General features: G+C 46.1%; 1 protein-coding gene across 2 annotated transcripts in view; it reads right to left on the reverse strand.

The window, feature by feature from the left end:
* The window catches only part of XPO6 (exportin 6), a 114,797-nt gene extending 97,940 nt beyond the window's left edge, over positions 1 to 16,857 (reverse strand). For both annotated transcript variants that reach the window (XM_010388642.2, XM_010388641.2), the window contains exon 1: positions 16,192 to 16,857. In XM_010388642.2, the coding sequence (XP_010386944.1) occupies positions 16,192 to 16,194 (3 nt within the window). In that variant the 5' untranslated portion in view covers positions 16,195 to 16,857. The remainder of the gene's footprint in view (positions 1 to 16,191) is intronic.
* Positions 16,858 to 23,223: the final 6,366 nt, after the last annotated feature.

Here is a 23,223-nt window from a genome sequence, read left to right on the forward strand (position 1 = left end):
AACAAGTCTAGAAAGTTTTTGGGGGATAAAAAATGGTTGCTAAAAAGACTGATTTGCACATTCTCTCTCAAGTATCTTTCAACCGCGAGCCCCATCACCACTGCTGCCCGGGGTCTTTGCTACCTGACCACCAGGGGTGATTAAACCATTTCATCACCTGGCCCTAACCTAGCTGACTTACTCTCCCCACCTCACCATCCAGAGCCACCCACCTATCCTCTGCCTCAGCCAAACCCAAATTCACCCTTTCCCCTCCACATAACAGTTCCATGTCTTCACACATGCCATTTCCTCTATCTAATATGCTCCTGACTCCTTTAAAAGGTCCCCACCTCTGTGAAGCCTAATGTAGTCCCCCATCCCCACCCTCAGAGCTCCTCACTCCTGGGCTTCAACATGACGTCGATCACAATGAACTGAAATTACATCTTTCACTCTCATACAGAGATGGCAAGACAACTGGTGCCACCTTAAGGGAAGACAAGTTAGCAATATTTATCAAATTTCAAACACAACAACAACTTCACCCAGCAATACACTTTTGGTGATTTTTCCTCCAAAGTTTAGGTGTAAAGGATCTTCATGTCAATGCTGTTTGTAAAACAAAAGATTGGAGACAACTTAAATTTCCATCAAGGCAGGATTGGTTAAAGTACATCCACACGGTGAAACACCTTCTAACTATGAAAAACAGTGAGTAAGCGCTATATATATACATATATAGAACCATGAAAACCACTCACCTAAAAACACATTTCCCCATACCCAAGAATTCCAGTCAAACATGGCCAGGCGTGGTGGCTCACGCCTGTAATCCCAGCACTTTGAGAGGCCGAGGTGGGCGGACCACTTGAGGTCAGGAGTTAGAGACCAGCCTGGCCAACATGGTGAAATCCCGTCTTTACTAAAATTACAAAAATTAGCCAGGTGTGGTGGCGTGAGCCCGTAGTCCCAGCTACTCGGGAGGCTGAAGCAGGAGAATCGCTTGAACCCAGGAGGCAAAGGTTGCAGTGAGCGGAGATCACGCCACTGCACTCCAGACTGAGTAACAGAGACTCAGTCTCAAAAAAAAAGAAAATGTCAAACACTGAGAAAGAGATGCCTGGGGATCTTCTCTGCTTGTCCTTGTCATCCCAAATACCACTCTTGCTCTTAAGCAAAACTCCGCACATTTCCTACAGTCTTATGTACTAGACACTGTCACAAACATATTCATTCTTTAGGATGGTTATTTTTTTGATAACACATAAGAACTTGCACTTACCTGCAAGTTCTCCAATTTGCACTCCGAATCAAGGTAAATACCTACAAGTTTCCTGTTTATTCCACTATGGAATGTGCTGCCTGCCATTCACTGCCTTTCACTCTCCAAGCCCCATACTTTTTCCATCTTTGTCTCTATTTTAGGTTCCATCCTACCCCAACGTCTATAACCCTCTGTCCACTGGCAGTAACTATTGGTATAAACTATTTCTTCCTAGTGGCTGGGGCATGGGACATCCTGGGCAATTAAATATGCTGAATTCAAGACTGTTGTCATAGATGGATTTCAATTTTCAAAATATAGATTCAATTCAACTTTTACTTAATCTACATCATCTTTTTATGTATTAGGAGATAAGGAAGGATCATATAGTGTATGATAATTTACATAAAATATCCAGAATAAGCACATTCATGAGATAGGAAGCAGATTTGTGGTCACCAGGGGCTGGGGTGAGGGAGAAAGGGGAATGACTGCTTAATGGGTACAGGTTTCCTCTGAAGTGATGAAAAAGTGTGAAACTCGAGTGGTGACTCTTGCACAACATGGTGAATGCACTTAATGTCACTGAACTGCATACTTTAAAAGGGTGACGTTTTATGTTATGTGTTGCTATAGTCTGGATGTGGTTTGTCTCCACTTAATCTCATGTCAAAATTTGATCCCCAATGTAGGAAGCAGGGCCTAATGAGAGGTGTTTAGGTCATGGGGGTAGATCCTGATGAATAGATTAATGCCCTCCCTGGCAAGGAGTTGGGGGGTGAGGGTAAGTAAACTCTCACTCGCCTAGTTCCTGAGAGCTGGCTGTTTGAAAGGGCCTGGTGCCTCTCCTCTCACTCTCATCCTTCCTCTCTCGCCCTGTGATCTCTGCACACAGATTCCCCTTCACCGGCCACCAGGAGTGGAAGTAGCCTGAGTCCCTTACCACATGCCCTATCTTGAACCTTTCAGCCACCAAAATTGGGAGCCAAATATACCTTTTCCCTTTACAAACTACCCAGCTTCAAATACTCCTTCAGCAACACAAAACAGACTAAAACATGTAGTATTTTAAGGCCGAGGCGGGTAGATCACTTCAGGTCAGGAATTCAAGACCAGCCTAGCGAACATGGTGAAACCCCATCTCTACTAAAAATACAAAAATTAGCCGGGCATGGTGGTTCATGCCTGTAATCCCAGCTACTCGGGAGGCTGAGGCAGGAGAATCGCTTGAATCCGGGAGGCAGAGGTTGCAGTGAGCTGAGATCACGCCACTGCACTTTAGCCTGGCTCAAAAAAAAAAAAAAAAAATGTGCATTTTACTATAGCTTTTTGAAAAGTAACTAACTTAAGACTGGAAAAAATATGTTAAGACACTATTTCTAATACATTAATGTAAATATAAGGGATACCTAAATAAAGCTTAAGGGATCTGTCTCCTATAAACAGACAAAAAATAAAATCTAACTTGTTGGTAAGTTTCCTACATAAACACACAGAAAAAGATACTGAGGAACAATAATGAGAAGCCATTATTTAACCTATTAAATTAGCAACAATTTTCTGAAGATTATCCAATGCTGATGAGTATATTTATCTATAGCTGATGGGAAGAAAAACCTCAAGTAACCTTTCTGGAAAACATGTGATGAAGAGCCTTAAAAATGTTCAGACTAGGCTGGGCGCAGTGGCTCACGCCTATAATCCCAGCACTTTGGGAGGCCAAGGCGGGCAGACCACGAGGTCAGGAGTTAAAGACCAGCCTGGCCAACATAGTGAAACTCCACTCTACTAAAAACAAAAAAAAAAATTAGCCAGGCGTGCTGGTGGGTGCCTGTAGTCCCAGCTACTTGGGAGGCTGAGGCAGGAGAACTGCTTGAACCCGGGAGGTGGAGGCTGCAGTGAACCGAGATCGTGCCACTGCACTCCATCCAGCCTGAGCAACACAGACAGACTCTGTCTTAAAAAAAAAAAAAGAAAATTGTTCAGACTACATCTAAAAAAACACAGCACTCAGACCCTTGGGCCTTTCTGGGAATCTATCCTAAGGCAATTTTCTAAAATACATACAAAGCTTTTCGCAAAGACATTAATCACATTATTATTTACCATGGCAAAAAAAAACAGAACAAAGAACTGCTTAAGAATCCATGCAATGCGGTATTATAAAGCCACTGCAAATATTTATAAAATATTTAATGATCTGAAAAGCCACTTATGCTATAAAGTGGAAAAGGCAGAAGAAAAAAGTGCATTTACAGTGTAATCTCAACTATATTTAAAAAGTAAACAGGAAAAAAGACAAGAAGGAAGCAAATCAAAATGTTATTAGAGATTGAATCCAATGGTAGTAATTTCTTTTTTTTTTAAGTTATCAAATATTCTACAGAGTTCAAAATAATTTTTATAATCAGGATAATAACAACTAAGCAAAATCAAGAAGTGGCAGAGATGATTTTGTGTTTCTACAGTAGCATCAATACCTACTTTAATTGTCTAGCAGTACTAGAATGAAGAAGGCACAGAAACTGAGCTAAATTATTGGTCACAAGGCCAGGAACAATGGCTCACACCTGTAATCCCAGCACTTTGGGAGGCCAAGGCAGGAGGATTGCTTGAGTCCAGGATTTTAAAACCAGCCTGGGCAACATAGCAAGATCATATGCTGACATAAGAAAAAACAATAATTTAAAAATTAAAAAAAAAGAAAAAAAGACATTTTAAAAAAAATAAATTGCTGGTCACAAATGTTGGAGAGCTTGGCTGCTGCAGTTTTGTTTTTTGTTTGTTAGTAAGTACCTATGGGAGAAGAGCATACAAAAACTCCCTATACTATTTCTGCAACTCTTCTATAAGTCTTACATTATCTCAAAATTACATACTTAAAATAAATAAATCCGGCCAGGCGCAGTGGCTCACATGTGTAATCCCAGCACTTTGGGAGGCCAAGGTGGGCAGATCACCTGAGGTTGAGAGTTCGAGACCAGCCTGGACAACATGGTGAAATCCTGTCTCTACTAAAAATATAAAAATTAGCTGGGCGTGGTGCCGCATGTAATCCCAGCTACTTGAGGCTGAGGCAGGAGAATTGCTTGAACCCAGAAGGCGGAGGTTGCAGTAAGCTGAGATCATGCCATTGCACTCCAGCCTGGGCAACAAGAGTGAAACTCCGTCTCAAAAAAACGAAATTAAATAAACCCTTTTTATAAAAAATGTTTTATTTAAAAGGACATGAGCCTGTGACACAGCCTCAGGAGGTCCTGATGACATAAAAAAACAAATAAAAAAATCCTTGATAGATCACTCAATTTATCCTTCTCTAAAAACAAAATGTGGATGAATAATTTCCTGGACAATAACAAAGCACTTGGCTCACTACAACCTCCGCCTCCCGGATTCAAGCAATTCTCCTACCTCAGCTTTCTGAGTAGCTGGGATTACAGGTGCACGCCACCACATCCAGCTAATTTTTGTATTTTTTTAGTAGAGACAGGTCTCGCCATGTTGGTCAGGCTGGTCTCAAACTCCTGACCTCAGGTGATCTGCGCACCTCGGCCTCCCAAAGTGCTGGGATTACAGGCATTAGTCACCGTGCCCGGCCTTTGCCCGGCCTTTTTTTTTTTTGACACAGAGTCTTGTTCTGTCACCCAGGCTAAAGTGCAATGGTGCAATCTCAGTTCACTACAACCTCCACCTCCTGGGTTCAAGTGATTCTCCTGCCTCAGCCTCCCAAGTAGCTGAGATTACAGGCACCCGCCACCACACCTGGCTAATTTTTGTATTTTTAATAGCGATAGGGTTTCACTTATTTGGCCAGGCTGGTCTCCAACGCCTGACCTTGTGATCCGCCCACCTTGGCCTCCCAAAGTGCTGGGATTACAGGCATGAGCCACCGCATCTGGCCTCCTCATGAATTTTTTAAAAGGCCTTCCCTGGGCCAGGCATGGTGGCTCACTCCTATAATCCCAGCACTTTGGGAGGCCAAGGCGGGTGGATTACCTGAGGTCAGGAGTTCAAGACCAGCCTGCCCAACATGGTGAAACCCTGTCTCTACTAAAAATACAAAAATTAGCCAGGCATGGTAGTGGGCACCTGTAATCCCAGCAACTTGGGAGGCTGAGGCAGGAGAACCGCTTGAATCCAGAGGCAGAGGTTGTAGTGAGCCAAGATCACGCCACTATGTCCCAGCCTGGGCAAAACAGAGGGAGACTCTAGCTCAAAAAAAGAAAGGGAAAGGGAAAGGAAAGGACAGAACTTCTCAGGTCTGATTTTTGGTCAGTTTAGAAACCAACGATTTTTCTTCCAGCTCCATTTGTCTCATAAAACACCTTTAACTTTTCAGGGAGCCCTAGACCAGAGATCTTTTTCATTATAACCTTCATATAAACAGCAGTAGGCTGCTCTAATGGAAATTAACCTATTGTATATGCTAAGCCTAATGGGCTTACCTGAATTGAAACTCAAAGAAATCAAGCAATCTTCCTTTTTGTTGATGTCCTGTAATATGGACCAGCTACCACTGTGCCCTCTTTTTTTTTTGAGACGGAGTCTTGTCTGTCACCCAGGCTGGAGTGCAGTGAGCCAAGATCGCACCACTGCACTCCAGCCTGGGCAACAGATAAAGACTCCTTATCATAAAAAAGAAACCTAGTGATCTAGAAAAAACACAGGCCTTGGAGTTGGAATCTTAGAACTGAATCCTGGCTCTGTCAACTCACTAGGTAATTCTGATTTCCGTTTTTTTGTTTTTTTATTTTCTTAGCCCAGCTGAAGAGAACAGTAGGTAACTTTGGACAAGTTACTTAGCATTACCCATCCTGGGCCTCAGCGTCCTTATCCTCCTCAACTATAAAATGGGAACATAATACCTACCTGGCAGGGTGGCTGTGAGAGTAAATCAAGGACCCTACGTAGTATGCATGAGAGTCCCTTAACGATAACTCGCACAGAGTGCAATTATGAAACACAGACCTTTTCTCCCTCTACACCCATTTCCTTCCCTTCCCATTAGCCTCTTTCACCCCCTCACTTCTCTGCCCTGTGTCTTTCTTTGGTTAAGATCTACAAGGACCTCACCTCACCCCACTCCTACTCTTTTCATTGTTCCTCCGTGGTTCTTCTAGTAGCAAATAGCTTTGGGGCTCCCCAGTAAGCACACCACCCCCCCTCCCAGCACTTGTTCTAACAACTTCCCTTGCTCACCTGCTACCCATCTCCATCCACCAGGGTGAAAAATACAGTTATCTGAGCTTGCTGGTTGCATGGATTTTGGAAATACAAGGTGTTTACTGCATTCATACTCTATTTCAATCTTACCACCCTCTCCAAATACTACTACTATCGTTTACTAACCTCAAGGGCCCACCCTGACCTGCTTGGGTTTATTTTTACACCTGACTCTTAATTACTCATGTATCTGCTGAATGCTCACTAGGCACTAGAGAGGCAAAGCAGAGTCAGACGCACTCTGCTATGGGCTCTTAAAGAGAAAGAACTAATCCTCCTCACTCCCAGGCTTGGAGTGGGGAGGAGGAGGAGGGAACAGGGAAGGAGGCAAGAGTTCCACATTTTGCTCTTGAAACTTCTGAACTGTCTGACACTTACTGTAAGAATGTAGTCTTGGCTGGGCACAGTGGCTCATGCCTGTAATCCCAGCACTTTGGGAGGCCGAGGCGGGAGGATCACGATGTCAGGAGATCAAGACCATCCTGGTTAATATGGTGAAACCCCGTCTCTACTAAAAATACAAAAAATTAGCCAGGCATGGCAGCGTGCACCTGCAGTCCCAGCTACTTGGGAGGCTGAGGCAGGAGGATCGCTTGAACCCGGGAGGCGGAGCTTGTAGTGAGCCAAGATCGCGCCACTGCACTCCAACCTGGGCAACAGAGCAAGACCCTGTCTCAAAAATAATAAGAAGAAGAAGGAGGAGGAGGAGGAGGAGGAGAAGGAGGAGGAAGTCTTGTCATTCTTATATTAACAAAAACAAATAACTCAAAATAATAAAAGCCAAAAAAATACCAAACTATAACGGAAGGTGACCTATGTTAAACTAGCAGCTGGAAAGCCTCAGAGAGGCAATGTTTATGGCAACCTTGAGATGTCACGTAAGTTTCACTTGCAAGAAAAAAAAAGGGCACTAGAGCACAGGGAACAGCATGAGTAAAGGCAGACAAGTATGAAAGTGCACTGAGTGTTCTGGGAATGACAAATAGCTTGCTGTGGCTGGAAAACAAGGTGTAATTTGGGAAGTCTTTCAAAGACACTCCAAATAAATCACTTTAAGTATTTAATGAACCATCTTCATCCTTACTAAGAGACCTCAAAGTAAGTAAGAAACTTAAAATTCATGGCCCAAGTTGAAAACTTGGTCTCTAACAACAGTGGGAACCCTCTGCTCTGAATGACTGGGGTTCACGTGGCATGATCACACCTGAACTCTAGAAGGCAGCTCAGCAGTACGGAAGATGGACACAGGGACGCAGAACCTGGAAGAGGACTGGTCATGATAGCAACAACCAAAGCAAGAGACAATGACAGCCTGATCAAAGCAGAGGGAATGGAGGGAAAGGTCAGGGTCAGGACACAGATAAGTTAGCAGCAGCATCAACAGGTCTGGAAGCAGGGGGGCTTGTAGAAGAGGAAGTTAAAGATGACTCAGGTTAATCGTTTGACTAGTTAGAAAATGAGGTCATTAACAGAATCAGGGCACAGCAGAGGAGGCACTAAACTGAGAGGAAGATGATGGATTTGGTTTAAGACACATTTAATTTGATGTTGTCAGAACACTGGATATCTACAGCTGGTAAGGGTTTAGTTTTCACTGGTACACGGGTCATAGCTGAAGCCACAGGAGGCTAAACCAAGAGACTAATATCATGGATGCCACAGGAGCCAAGAAGAAAAGTGTTTCAAGGGAAGAAAAGGAGATCAGTGGCTGCCAAAGGCCACACAGAGAGGTCAAATGACCTAAGGATTGAAAATATGCATTAAACAGAACTCAGCACACACAGGATACACATAATCTTGAAAAGCAGTGAAGAAAAAAAGTCAGTCTGCTGGCCGGGCACAGGGGCTCACGCCTATAATCCTATCACTTTGGGAGGCTGAGGCTGGAGGATCACTTGAGCCCAGTGGCTCAAGGCCAGCCTGGGCAACATGAGTTGCCCAGGGCCAACTACCTTCATCTCCACAGTGCCACAACTGTTCACCTACCTACAGAGATAGCCACGTCCCATATTTCATCAGCACATGGCCCATCTCCTGTCATCTCTTCCCATCAATTTACCTGTTATCGCTTCCATTCCTACCAAATCCAAATCACCAACTGATTAAAACTTTCTACTACTCCCAATCACCAGGCTACAGGCTTCCAAAATCAGCTTGTGCTTTTCCTTCTTCCTCATCTCTTAACTCTGGAATCAGTTTTAAGTGACAACTCCCTTGCCCAGGTCTTCCTCTCAACCACTAATTACACATGCAAGAACAGGCAGGCCCTTGTCACATCCACACAGGCATGGTGTAACATCTGGTTTCCTGCAACTAACCTACACACAGCAGATTGAGTTTCCTTTAAGGAAAAATCATCCAAAAAAAGAAAGCCAAACTCCCTAGGGTAGTAGTGGAGACCCTCCATCATCTAGCCACAAACTACCTCGATAGCCTTCTCTCCAACTGCTTCTTCAAACCCTTCTCTTCCAAAACTTCTATCCATGCTAGAGAGCCTAGTTTACTCCCTCCCTAAAGCTCCCTTTGAACACACAAGACCTCAACAACATCCCTACCACAATTTAATTGCCCACTATGCCAAGAATTGCTCTAGACTCTTGGGATACATGAAAAAAAAAAAAATGAGAGATTCCCTAGCTTTACAGAGCTAACATTTTAGCAGGAGACAACAAAATAACGACCTCATTAATAACAGAGTATATAAAATGTTAAAAAATTGTACAAAAAGAGGTAAAGCAGGATGTGAGGGACTGGAAGTGCTGAAGTGGCATCACCATTTTAAACAGGGTGGTGATGACAGGCCCCACTGGAAAAGTGACTCTTGAGGCTTAAAAGGTTTAGTCAAGCAGATTCTCAGGGAGAGCATGGTCCAAGCAGAGGCAGGGAGCCAGGCCAAAGGCCTGGAGCACGAACATGCCCAAAAGGTCTGAAGAGCAGTAAGAAGGCCAAGGGAGCTGCAGCAAAGCCAGTGAGAGCTAAAGGAGCCGAGCTAGCTAAAGGAGCCGAGCTAGAGGGGAGATGTGACCCGTCGTCTCACAAACCAGCTTGGATGTCAAGCAGGCAGCTGGAGACTAAAGAATCGGAGCTGAGGAGAGAGATGTTGGATTACAGGTGTCCGGATTAAGACACTAAGTTCGAGGCCTAGAGTGTTCCGGCTATGAGATGAGAAACAACCTGCACTACAGGAGGAAAATGAAGAACACACCTTAGTGTCTCAGCAGCCAAGTGACGAAAGGCTGAACTGCAGACGGCGTACTCAACTTGTCTGATGCTACTGACAGATCCAATAAGATGGGGAATGGGAGCTAACCACTGGATTTAGCAACACTGGTGGGAGGGACCTTGATAAGTGAGATTAAAAGAGAATAATGCCAGGTGTGGGGGTTCACACCTATAATCCCAGCATTTTGGGAGGCCTAAGCAGGGGGATCCCTTGAGCCCAGGAGTTCGAGGCTGCTGTGAACTATGGTCACTCCACTGCACTCTAGCCTGGGCGACAGAGCGAGAGCCTATGTCTAAAATTAATGAGCGAAAGGGAAAGTGAGGAATTAGAGACCAAGTACAGGCCACTCTTTCCTGGGGTTTTGTTGCAAAGGGGAACAGAGAAATAGAGCAATAACTGGCCAGGAAAGTAGGAGTTACGGTTTCAGATTAAAAAAAAGAATCATGTTTGTGTACCATATGTATATATGTGCATAGCTATGCATATAAAGCCCTAGAAAGTCCTACGCACCCAACAAACGTTTATTTCCTTCACTCTCACTTCACACTTATCATTTCCTATTATCTTTGTTGCTATATATCTGACCTTTGTAACTGTCTGCAAGAAACTTTCACTTAAAAGGCCCTTTCTTTGTCCCAGTGTCAAACTCTTCTTTATCCTTCAAGACTCAAATATCCCCTCCTGGGAAGACTTCCCTGACTCTTCTCAGCCAATCTCTCTCAGGTCGGTACCTATGCAATCTTTGTACCAATGCCCCTTTGCATCAACACATTCTTCTACTATCACCTGTATCACAGTCTCTTGTGTTTTCAGAGTATGTTGTCTTATCTTCCCCACTAAACTGACTCCCAGAGGGCAGGGGCAGTACTAAATATTACCCTGGAAGTGTAACGGGTATGAGCACTGACTCGCTGTGTGACCTTGGGAAGTTGCCTAACCTCTCAGTGCACTGAATGTCAGCTATAAAACGTGAAATTAAAACTGCCTTTAAGCCAGACACAGTGGTTCACGCCTATAATCCCAGCACTTTGGGAGGCCCAGACGGGTGGATTATCTGAGGTCAGGAGTTCAAGACCAGCCTGGCCAACATGGCGAAACCCCATCTCTACTAAAAATACAAAAATTATTCAGGCGTGGTGGTGCGCACCTGTAGTCCAAGCTACTCAGGAGGCTGAGGCAGGAGAATCACTTGAACCCAGGAGGTGGAGACCGCAGTGAACCGAGATCACACCATTGCACTCCAGCTTAGGTGACAGAGCAAGACTGTCTCAAAAAAGAAAAAAAAAAAAAAAACTGCCTCTACCTCCTGGAGTTGTTTGGGATGGGAACTGGGTCATAGATGGAAGATCCCTGGCATACAGAAAGCAATATATACACATACATATACATACACACACACACACACACACACATACATATTAACTATTATATTGTTATATTGTAACCACAGCACCTAGGGTTGTAAACTTCATAGCAAGAAGTCAATACATTATTTCATGATTATTTGGCCTAGTGTAGTGGCTCACTCCTGTAATCCTAGTACTTTGGGAGGCTGAGGCAAGAGGACTGCTTGAGGTCAGAAGTTCAAGACTAGGCTGGGAAACAAAGCAACCCCCACTCGCTACAAAAAATAAAAATAAAACAGTTAGCTGGGCATGGTGGCATGGGCCTGTAGTCCCAGCTACTGAGGAGGCTGAGGTGGCAGGATTGCTTGAGACCAGGAGATTGAGTCTGCTGTGAGCTGTGACTGAGGTGCTGCACCCCAGCCTGGACAACACAGTAAGACCCTGTCTCAAAAAATAAATATACAATAAAAATAAAAACCAATAACAAAAACTCTGGCTTAATCTACTTATTTCTTTATACTACATTAATTTTGCTGACCACATTTTGGTTTTATCAGGTGATTTGAACCATATCATACACTAATTTTTTCAGAAGCTATTCAAGTCATTTCTTGAAAGGTAATTTTTTCTCCAGACTATCTCTAATGCTGTGACTGACATACAAAACCTCTGGGTACCACTGAACCTTTCCCTGCCATCTCCCTACACCAAGTCTTCTTCCTACCTCTCAGGGGTACAATGCAATGCTGTGGGTGAATAAGTAAATGACATGCCATGCGAGTGGCTAAAGTTCAGTTCTGATTCTGCCTCCATTATAGGGGCCACTCATGGTAATTGATATTAACAAAATAAGGCCAGGTGCGGTGGCTCCCACCTGTAATCCCAGCACTTTGGGAGGCCGAGGCAGGCGGATCACCTGAGGTCTGGAGTTTGAGACCAGCCTGACCAACGTGGTGAAACCCTACCTCTATTAAAAAATACAAAAATTAGCCAGGTATGGTGGTGGATGCCTGTAATCCCAGCTACTCAGGAGGCTGAGGCAGGAGAATCACTTGAACCTGGGAGGCAGGGGTTGCAGTGAGCCGAGATCGCGCCACTGCACTCCGGCCTAGGTGAAAGAGCAAGACATCGTCTCAAAAAAAAACAGAAAAAAGAAAAGAAACCTTATCAGGCAATTCAATTTCTAAGCAACTAAAAAAGAACTCAATTTTGCACACAATTTTCATACTAAGCAACAGCTCACTCAATACTAAGTAACAATTTCTCAGCAAAATAGTGGGAACCTCTAACATGTCACACCACTTAAGAATCCATGGGAATGCAACCAAAAATGATTTAATCAAATTCAGTTAAAGTATGCTAGCTCTTCCTGTAATTCTATACTGCAACTATAAATCTTTTTAAACTGGTTCTGAATGTGAAGGTCAAGAGGGATAGTGTAAGCGAAATTCCCCATGCTCCCTATGCCCCACCACTATCTCTCTAAGCAAACAAAATACAGGTGGAGGACTCTCCTGATCTTCCTTCCCACGAAGCAGCACCAAAAGAGCACAGGCTCCGGAGTAGAGCACTTGGGGTCTAAATGCCAACTCCACCATTTGTCAACCAGGAATCCTAGAACAGGTCTGTCCATCTCCCACTCCAGCAGGAACAGCCATAGTGGAACCTAGCAGAGTTGGTGGAGTTTACTGATACTGAATGTCTAAGAGAAAAAGTAGGTCAGGCGCAGAGGCTCACGCCTATAATACCAGAACTTTGGGAGGCCGAGGCGACTGGATCACCTGAGGTCAAGAGTTTGAGACCAGCCTGGCCAACCTGGTAAAACCCCATCTCTACTAAAAATACAAAAAAAAAAAAAAAAACTAGCCGGGAGTGATGGCAGATGCCTGTAATCCCAGCTACTCGGGAGGCTAAGGCTGGAGCATCATTTGAATCCAGGAGGCAGAGGTTGTAGTGATCCAAGACTGCGTCACTGCACTCCAGCCTGGATGACAGAGCGAGACTCCATCTCAAAAAAAAAAGAGAGAAAAAAAAAAAATAATGAGTGAAGAATAGCCAGCACATCAAAGATGCTTAATAAGTGGTAGTCTTTATCACATTACGCCACTTTCAAGTCTTATTAGAGTTGAAGATTTAAAAAGAAGATATTAAAAAGGCTCAAACTTATGCCAACTAATACCCTTAAAAGTAAAAATGTTAAGTCAGCAAGAAATGGAGAGGAAATAATTTCCTGGAATTAAAGAGCTGGGATCCCAGGGTAAAGACCCTCCGCCTGTAAGACACCAGCCAGGCAATAGTTTCCTTACCTTTGGGGGACAGGGCCTACCCCACCCAAGCTCCTGACCCTGGGATACCTACAGATGAACTACTGTGTCAAGTGACACAAAAAGGACAATCCTATTCACATCAACTATGGCCACCCCCTGTGTACTTAAATAACTGAGATCTAGGTGACAAAAACTTTGACTTGCAATATACCTCAGAAAAAATGCACATGGGGTTCATGAAGCCAACTACTTTACAGTTCATTACTCAAAGGTGGTCATTCCCATGATGCTCTACTGACTGTCAACTAAAATGAAACCTGAATACAAGGGTGCTGGGCTAGCTCAGTCAATAACAAAATTCTGTCCAAGGGTCCTAAAGCAATGCTATAAGTTTCCCAAGGGGAGGAACGTGTGTCTTGTTCATCTGTACATGCCCTAGGCCCTGGTATATGGTGGCTACTGAAAATTCACTTGTAAGATCTATACACCCATATTCACAGCAGTATTATTCACAATAGCCAAAGGGTGGAAGCAACCCAGGTATCCACTGAAGGATGAAAGGATATACAAAATGTAGCACATACACACAATGGAATTCAGCCTTCAAAAGGAAGGAAGGTCTGACACACGCCATGACATGGATGAAACTCGAGAACACTGTACCATGTGAAATACGCCAGTCACAACAGGCCAAATACTGCATGACTCCACTTATATGAACTACCTAAAGTAGTCAAATTCATAGAAAGAGAAACTAAAGTTGGGTGGGGGAGAAACTGAAAAAAGAGGGGTATAGGTTGTTTTGGGAAAAAAATCTTTGGAGATAGATGGTGGTGATGGCTGCAAAACAATGTAATGTTCTTAATGTCACTGAACAGCACACTTAAAAATGGTTAAAATGCCAAATTTTAATTATGTATATTTTACTACAATTAAAAAAACACAACTTAAAAAGTATATTGAGGCCGGGCATGGTGGCTCATGCCTGTAATTCCAGCACTTTGGGAGGCTGAAGCGGGTGGATCACCTGAGGTCAGGAGTTCGAGACCAGCCTGACCAACATGGTGAAACCCCATCTCTACTAAAAACACAAAATATAGCCGGGCATGGTGGCGCATGCCTATAATCCCAGCCACTCAGGAAGCTGAGGCAGGAGAATCACTTGAACCCAGGAAGCAGAAGTTGCAGTGAGCTGAACTGTACCACTGCACTCCAGCCTGGGCAACAAGAGCTAAACTCCATCTCAAAAAAAAAAAAAAAAAAAAGTATACTGAAAGAATAAATGAAGGAAGGAATGAGTGCTACTTTCATCAGGCACTAAATGCTATACCTCATACCTCTAGATTATTATTTAGATAATTCCTATCCCCAAATTTCATAGTTGAGGAAATTGGAACTGAGAGCTTAACTGATTTGCACAATTCATACTTTGTAATACATATGTTAAAATATATAGACTCAGCTGTACATGGTGGCTCACGCCTGTAATCCCAGCACTTTGGGAGGCTGAGGAGGACGGATCACTTGAGCTCAGGAGTTCAAGACCAGCCTGGGAAACATGGTGAGACCTCATCTGCACAAAAAATTAGCCAGGCATGGTGGCGCACACCTGTAGTCCCAGCTATTTGGGAGGCTAAGGTGGGCGGGCTGCTTAAGCCCAGGAGGTCGAGGCTGCAGTGAGCCATGAATGTGCCACTGCACTCCAGCCTAAGAAACAAAGCAAGACTCTGTCTCAAAAAAAATAGTAATAATAAAACACATACACTATACGTACAGCATATACTGTACGGTGCTGCTCAGCATTAATGGTGTACTTTATCCAGCTGGCTGTAAGCTCCATATCTCAGGACCTACACACTACCCACAGGCCCTTTGAATGTTTCGAAAATTCCACAGGCCTTAAGGTCTGTATCACGAAAACTACAGCTATGTCCCTTTCTCTATTACACCACTAACTTGGCAGGGGTAAAATGGGTGAAACTGAGGAGAACAGCTCCAACCCTCGAGGTGTTCAACCACAGGCTGGGTGATCCAGTACTCACTAAGGGCTTACTATGTGCCAAGAGCTGGGGCAGATAAGGGGTTCAGACAATTTGGTCTTTGAGGTAGCTGTGTCTACCGCAATAGATGGATAAGGCTCAGAAATAATTACAAGAGCAAAAAGACAAATGCTTAACAAAGAGATGTGGGTACACACATTTAGGGGAGTAGTGAAAGTATCTATCGGTCTAGAAAACGTGGAAGGTATCTTCAGCAGAGTTCAGAGCATGTAGAATAGCAGCCTCAGTGTCAAAAGATCCTGACCATTCCTGACCTTGCCATCACCTGCGCAAGTGACCTCTGTAAATCCCTCTCTGTCTCTCCATATATAAACCTACACCTGGATGAGACGTTTCTCCTACAATCACCCAGCTCTCTAAGTGTATTAGAGATGCCTAGGTTCAAATCTTAACACTGTTAACAAGTCGCTTGACCTTGAGCTGGAGAATGAATTGCTCCGTGCCTCGGTCTCCCCACTTCCGAACAGAGGATTGGTGTGATCATTAAATACTACTGCACGCCAATCACTTCGCGCAGGGCCTTGCCAAGTAGTAAGCCCTCAATAAACGATAGTTATTGTCCGGAGGAGCTGCAGGAGGCAAACACCAGATGCAAGGGTTGTGCCTACAGCGCTCCCAGGGCCCTCCCAGGCCTGAGCCATCATCCCTGGGGGGATGGGAGCACAGGGCCGGGGCTGCACACTCTGCACGCATGTGTCACCGGCCAGGCTCCGCACGCGCCTCTCCCCGCCATGGGGAGAGTAGCGATGGTTCAGCAACCCCGGGGCCCATTCTCACCCCTCCGGTAGGGCACCCCAGGAGGGAAAGGGGCTCCAATCCCACTTACCATGCTGGCCGGGGAGGGGGCGGCTCAGATGAGCTGGTTCTTGGGCTTCGGACACGTCCCGCTCCCACAGTTCAGGTCATGGTCCCGGCAGACTCGGGAAGTCCCCCACCCATGCAAAGACAACCCCTTCCCCACCGGGCCCCGAGGGGACCCTCTAAAAAGGGCAGGGCCGCCCAGGTCGCCTCATCGGGGGGCCCTGAGACAATTCATCCAGACCCACCCGCCCCTCCCCAAGGAGACTGAAAAAGCAGGAAATGAGACTCGGATGCCGGCGAGGAGGGCGGTGGCTCGGGACCCCCGCCCGGGCCCGACCCCCGCGGGGGAAGCTGCGGGCCCAGGCAGGGGCTCCCCGGCCTCCGCGGGCAGAGGTGGCGGCGGGCCCGGCCCCGAGGCTGAAGGGGCGGAGGCTGACGGGCCTCGACTGCGCGGCCCAGGCGGCCGGCTCAGGGGAGAGGCCCGGGGACCCGCGCTGTCCTAGCAGCCTCAGCCCACACGGCCGCTGCCGCCGCCCCCCAGAGCATCCCTGCTAGCACCCGCCCTGGAGCCGCCCGCTAGTACCGCGCAGCCGCCCCCGACCAACAGCCCCAACGCGCCGGAAGTGGCGAGCGCCGGGAGGCCCCACAGCGCGGCCGCCGGGCTGCGGCGCTGGAACCGGACCAATCCGGAATCGAGCGGGGCGAGCGGGAGGAGCGGGCGGAGGGTGGAGGGCGGGGCCGCACCTGACGGCTCCCACAGGCCCCGCCTTCTTGCCACGCCCTCTCTTGCCACGCCCGCGCCCACCGCCCGTCTGTCCACGCGGGCCGGCAGCCATCTTGGTAAAGGGAACCCGGGCTGCCATTTTAGTAAAGGCGTGGTTTCTGTTTCGCTTTTTTCGCCCATTCATTCCGCAAAGCTTTAGTGAGTGTCTTTTACGTACGGAGCATCGAGCTGGCAGCGTGGCGACACGCGGCCTCGTGGAGCTTACATTCATGCAGTCCACACACTCTTGCCCGACTATATTCCAGGTGCTGCTGTGGGTGCTAGGACCGGGGAGATAAACGTAACTTCAATAGTCAAGGTGCTGAGGCGGGCAGAGAATGTGTTGGATTCCTGTTCCTATCCTCCAACCCACATTACTCATGAAAGTGCGCATCTTTATTTTGTTTGTTTTATTTTTAGGGAGAGGATCTTGCTCTGTTGCCCATGCTGGAGTGCGGTAGCACAATCATGCCTCACTGCAGCCGCAACCTCCTGGCGCGCCACCATGCCTAGCTAAATTTTTTTATTTTTTCAGAGATGAGGTCTCCTTTTGATGCTTGGGCTGGTCTGGAACTCCTGCGCTCAAGCAGCTTTCCAGGGATTGCAGGTGTGAGTCATCCAGCCAGGCTGAAACTGCTAATTTTAAGAAACAGAATCAGGAAACTATCCCAAACAGCTGAGGTTGAGCCCGCGAGTGTGCCTACTACGTAGATTGCAGCACATCTATATAACCCAATGGCTCTTGTCAACCTTAAATAACGAGGTTGAGAAAATAGTATTAAGTATAGGGTTTATTCAAGCCCAAAGCTTGACGATGGCCCACCAGAAGTATAGTCCAATTAGCGGCAGTTACAAATGGGGTTTGTTTAAGACAGGGTCCTGCTGTGTCGCCCAGTCTAGAGTGTAGTTTGTTGTGTTTTTTTGAGACAGAGCCTCGCTCTTTCGCCCAGGCTGGAGTGCAATGGCGCAATCTCGGCTCACTGCAACCTCCGCCTCCCGGGTTCAAACGATTATCGTGCCTCCTCCTCTCGAGTAGCTGGGACTTACAGGCACCCGCCATCATGCCCGGCTATTTTTTGTATTTTTAGTAGAAATGGGTTTCACCATGTTGGCCAGGCTGGTCTTGAACTCCTGATCTCAGGTGATCCACCAGCCTCGGCCTCCCAAAGTGCTGGGATTACAGGCGTGAGCCATCCCGCCCAGCCTCAAGTGGGTTTCTACGGAAAAAAGAGGCATTATATAAGGTTGAATAGGAATGGTGAGAAAGGGGGAAAAATAACATAAGCTATTGCCTATACATTGTTCTTTCTATCACAAATTTCAGGAACCTGAAGGAAATGGGGGAGGCAGCTAGTCTGGAACAAAATGTCTTTAAACAATTGTCCCCGGGCATGTGGAGGTGGGAGTGTGCCCGAACTCCCATACACAAGCCTCAGTGGACCTGACAAATTTTGCATACTTCACATAACTCAGACTGCCCTGAGCTATTTTTCTTCCCTCTCAAACCTCAGTGTGATCTGAATCAGTTCACCCAGAAGGACTGTTAAAACAAAGATTACTCGCCCCACTCATAGGTTTGAAATGGGGCTGAATAATTTGCATTTCTAACAAGCTCCCAAATGAAGCTGATGCTGCAGGTCTAGATACCTACCACATTGGGAGAACCACTGATACACTTTACTACTGAAAGCAATACCTTTCAGGGGTTTTTTTTGTTTGTTTGTTTTTTGTTTTTGTTTTTTGTTTGAGAAAGTGGCATGATCGTGGTTCACTGCAGCCTCAACCTCCCGGCCTTTTTTTTTTTTTTTTTTTTAATGAGACGGAGTTTCGCCCTTGTTGTCCAGGCTGGAGTGCAATGGCACGATCTCGGCTCACCGCAACCTCCACCTCCTGGGTTCAAGCAATTCTCCTGCCTTAGCCTCCCAAGTAGCTGGGATTACAAGCGCCCATCACCACGCCTGGCTAATTTTTTGCATTTTCAGTAGAGACGAGGTTTCACCATGTTAGTCAGGCTGGTAGTGAACTCCCGACCTCAGGTGATCCACCTGCCTCATCCTCCCAAAGTGCTGGGATTACAGGCATGAGCCACTGCGCCCCGCCATCAAGCACCTTTTTTTGGAGAGGGAGTTTTGCTCTTGTTGCCCGAGCTGGAGCACAATGGCGCGATCTTGGCTCACTGCAACCTCCACCACCCGGGTTCAAGTGATTCTCCTGCCTCAGCCTCCCGAGTAGCTGGGATTACAGGCACCTGCCACCACACCCAGCTATATTTATTTTTGTATTTTTAGTAGTGACGGGGTTTTGCCGTGTTGGCCAGGCTGGTCTCAAGCTCCTGACCTCAAGTGATGCGCCCACCTCGACCTCCAAAAGTGCTGGGATTACAGGCATGAGCCACCATGCCCAGCCTCAAGCACATTTATTTTATCGAATCTTTATTGTTGTCCACTAAGTGACAGTCACTACTTCAAGGATTCAATGCTGAGCAAAACAAAATATATGTGTGCCCTTATGGAATTTAAAGACAAATTATTTGTAAAGCATACAATAATGGATCAGTTATTATGATAAGAGCAATGAAGGAAAAATGTAAACTAACATGATATAACTTTAATATAGTTTACACGCTAATAAGGTCAAGGAATCTAAAAAAATCTGGCGGATTAAGATGGGGAGGAAATCAGGAAGTGACATTTCTTTAAGCTTTGGTCTGAAAGAAGTAGGAATTCGCTAGGCAAAGAGGGGGCATAGAATATTCTAGGCAGTGGAAACAGCGTATACAAGAGAAGCCATCTCGGCAGGTAAGCAGATGAATCAGAACGGAGGCCAAGTCACTTTCTTGGCTCAGTCTAGTAGGATGAGCGAAAGCTTTGGGATGAGACTCATGTGGAGTGGAATCCAGCTCTTCACTAGCTAGGGTATCTTGAGTAATTGACTCTCGAAGTCTTGGTTTCCTTACTGTAAAATTGAATGAGATAACAGAAATGCAACTGACTCACTTAAGGGTATGCCTTTGGGTTACATAATTCGCATAACTGGACTTCCAGAGATTCATTAGCTCTGGCTGGGTGTGATGGGAGACCCAGATCCATTCCTCTAGGATTTTCTTTTTTTCTGTGTGTAGTTTTGTGTTTGTTTGTTTTGTTTTGTTTTGTTTTTTTGAGACAGGGTCTCAGTCTGTTCTCCATGCTAGAGTGCAGTGGCACAATCACAGCTCACTGCAGCCTCGACCTCCCAAGCTCAAGCAAGCCTCCCACCTTAACCTCCCAGTTAGCTGGGACTACAGGTGTGCGCCAGTATGCTCAGCTGATTTTTTTGTTTTTGTTTTTCAGCAAAGACAATGTCTCACTATGTTGCCCAGGCTGGTCTCCAACTCCTGAGCTCAAGTGATCTGCCCACTTTGGCCTCCCAAAGTTCTGGGATTACAAGCATGAGCCACCAGGCCTGGCCATTCCTCTAGGACTTTCTTGCTCTGCTCTTCTCAGTTATCAGGCTTGTTGTCAAGGTGGTTGCCAGGAACAGCTAGGGCCACAAAATTCCCTGTTCAAATCCAGCAAAAGAGAGCACCTTTTGGCTGGACACAGTGGCTCACACCTGTAATCCCCAACACTTTAGGAGGCCAAGGTGGATGGATCACTTGAGGTCAGCAGTTTGAGACCAGCCTGGCCAACTGGGGAAACCCCATCTCTACTTAAAAATACAAAAATTAGGCCAGGCATGGTGGCTCATGCCTGTAATCCCAGCACTGTGGGAGGCCGAGGCGGGTGGATCACCTGAGGTCAGGAGTTCGAGACCAGCCTGGCGGACATGGAGAAACCCCGTCTCTACTAAAAATGCAAAAATTAGCCGGGTGTGGTGGTGCATGCCTGTATTCCTAGCTACTTTGGAGGCCGAGGCAGGAGAATCTCTTGAACCCGGGAGGCAGAGGTTGTGGTGAGCAGAGATCACACCATTGCACTCCAGCCTGGGTAACAGAGCAAGACCCTGTCTCAAAACAAACAAACAAACAAACAAAATGAGAGCTCAAGAGAGATGTTGGACATTGAAAGAGCTACTCTGGAGCTTGGTGGCACATGTGACCCAAGATTAGCCAATCAGGACATCACACTCTCCAGGCCATGGTGACTGGTTCAGGAATAGGCATGTGGCTCAATCAAAGCCAAAGGGTTTATTTTCCTACGACATTTGTAGGAGACGCATATGCCCTTCTCTCCACCAGGCTTCAACCTGGAAAAAGGAAAAACCTGGATATGCCAGGGGCCCAGTCAAGGAAGCAGAACCAACGAATAGAGAGAAACTGAATTGTGTGGTATTCACACCCTGAATCCACCATATCTGAAGTTCATCCAAACCTTTGGATGGCGTTTTACGAGACAATACATTCTTTTTTTTCTCCTTTGACTGTTAGAGTCCAAACTTTAGGGTCCCCACCTCGTTTCTTGCAATGAAAGAGTCTGGACACAGTGGAAGACAGCTTGGAGTAGGACAAGGACTGCAGCAGCTGGATGAACTTCTATTCATCCATCAAGACCCAACCCAAAGGTTACCATCTTTGTTACTTCCTCCCCATTTCCTCGTACACTTAGGAAGTTCATACATACCTCATAATGTGCTATAATTATTTGGGTGGCTGTTGCTGACCCAGGCAGTGGACAATTTGCCTGATTCTTATTCACTTTAAATACTTCATTTTTAGCAAAAGGCTTGGCACAAAGCTAATACTAACTCACTGAAGGTTTGTGGAATAAAAAACTAACTGCAGGAGATCAGGGCAATAGAAATAGGCAGGCGGAGATGGCTGGGGGCCATCCCTGCAGTGCCAACTAAACGTAATAGCAGCCTTAAATCTTTTTTTGGAATAAGACAGGCTTGAGATTAATATTAATAACAAAATGTTATTTAGTTGACTTGAACAAAATCCTTGGAGTCAAATTTATAATAGCTGTGACTTATTGCATGCCTCATGTGCCAGGTGTTTTATATACATTAAATTAAATCTTCATCCCAGCCTGGCAATGGAGCTATGATGTGGTGACTCCACACATCCAGTTTATTCTGAGGGCTTGAAAGCAACTCCAGGGGATTCTATAAGCCAATCATAGCAGTTCCATCCTCCTTCACTATGGCTAGACTGGGGGGACCTATTTTGAATTGTAGCTTCAAACTCCTGGGCTCAAGTGATCCTCCCACCTCAGTCTCCTGAGTAGCTGGACTACAGTCACTCTGCCTAGCTAATTTTTTTTTTTTTTTTAATGTAGAGATGGTGGTCTCCCTAGGCTAGTCTCAAACTCCTAGGCTCGGCCGGGCATGGTAACTCACTCCTGTAATCCCAGCACTTTGGGAGGCCGAGGTGGGCAGATCACCTGAGGCCAAGAGTTCGAGAACACCCTGGCCAACGTGGTGAAAGCCCATCTCTACTAAAAATACAAAAATTAGCCGGGCGTGGTGGCAAGTACCTGTAATCCCAGCTACTTGGGAGGCTGAGGCAGGAGAATCGTTTGAACCTGGGAGGCAGAGGTTGCAGTGAGCCGAGATCGCACCACTGCACTCCAGCCTGGGGACAAGAGCAAGACTTTGTCTCAAAAAAAAAAAAAAACAACTCCTAGGCTCAAGCAATCCTCCTGCCTCAGCCTCACAAAATGCTAGGATTACAGGGATGAGCCACCGTGCCTGGCCTCCATAGCCAGGATCTCTCTGAGCCCCACAACAGCTCTGTGAGGATCTCAGAAGGAAGAAAGGGTGAGAGTCTGGCACCCTTTGTAGGTATTGGGAACTCACTGTCTGCATAGTCTGGCATTCACGGTCTTTGAAGGCCTTCACAGCTCTAGAGCCAGACTCTCTGAGTTTTTACTCAGCCTGTTACATAGGTGTGTGGCCTTGAGCAAGTCATTTAAACTCTTTGTAACCTGAGTTTCCTCATCCATAAAATAGGAATAATACTAGTACCTACTTGGCTGGGCAGGTACCTATTTCAACCAAATTCTGTGAGGAAAATCAAATTAGGATTCAAAATATTGACAAGGGAGCCGGGCACAGTGGTTCATGCCTGTAATCCCAGCACTTTGAGAGGCCAAGGCGGGTGGATCACTTGAGGTTAGGAGTTCAAGGCCAGCCTGGCCAACATGGCAAAACCCTGTCTCTACTAAAAACACAAAAATGATCCAGGCGTGGTGGCACACGCCTGTAGTCCCAGCTACTCAGATGGCTGAGGCAGGAGGATCGCTTGAACCTGGGAGGTAGAGGTTCCAGTGAGCCAAGGTCGCACCACTGCACTCTAGCCTGAAAGACAGAGGAAGA

Source organism: Rhinopithecus roxellana, chromosome 20 (genome assembly GCF_007565055.1).
Source record: "Rhinopithecus roxellana isolate Shanxi Qingling chromosome 20, ASM756505v1, whole genome shotgun sequence".
NCBI classification, from domain to species: Eukaryota; Metazoa; Chordata; class Mammalia; order Primates; family Cercopithecidae; genus Rhinopithecus; species Rhinopithecus roxellana.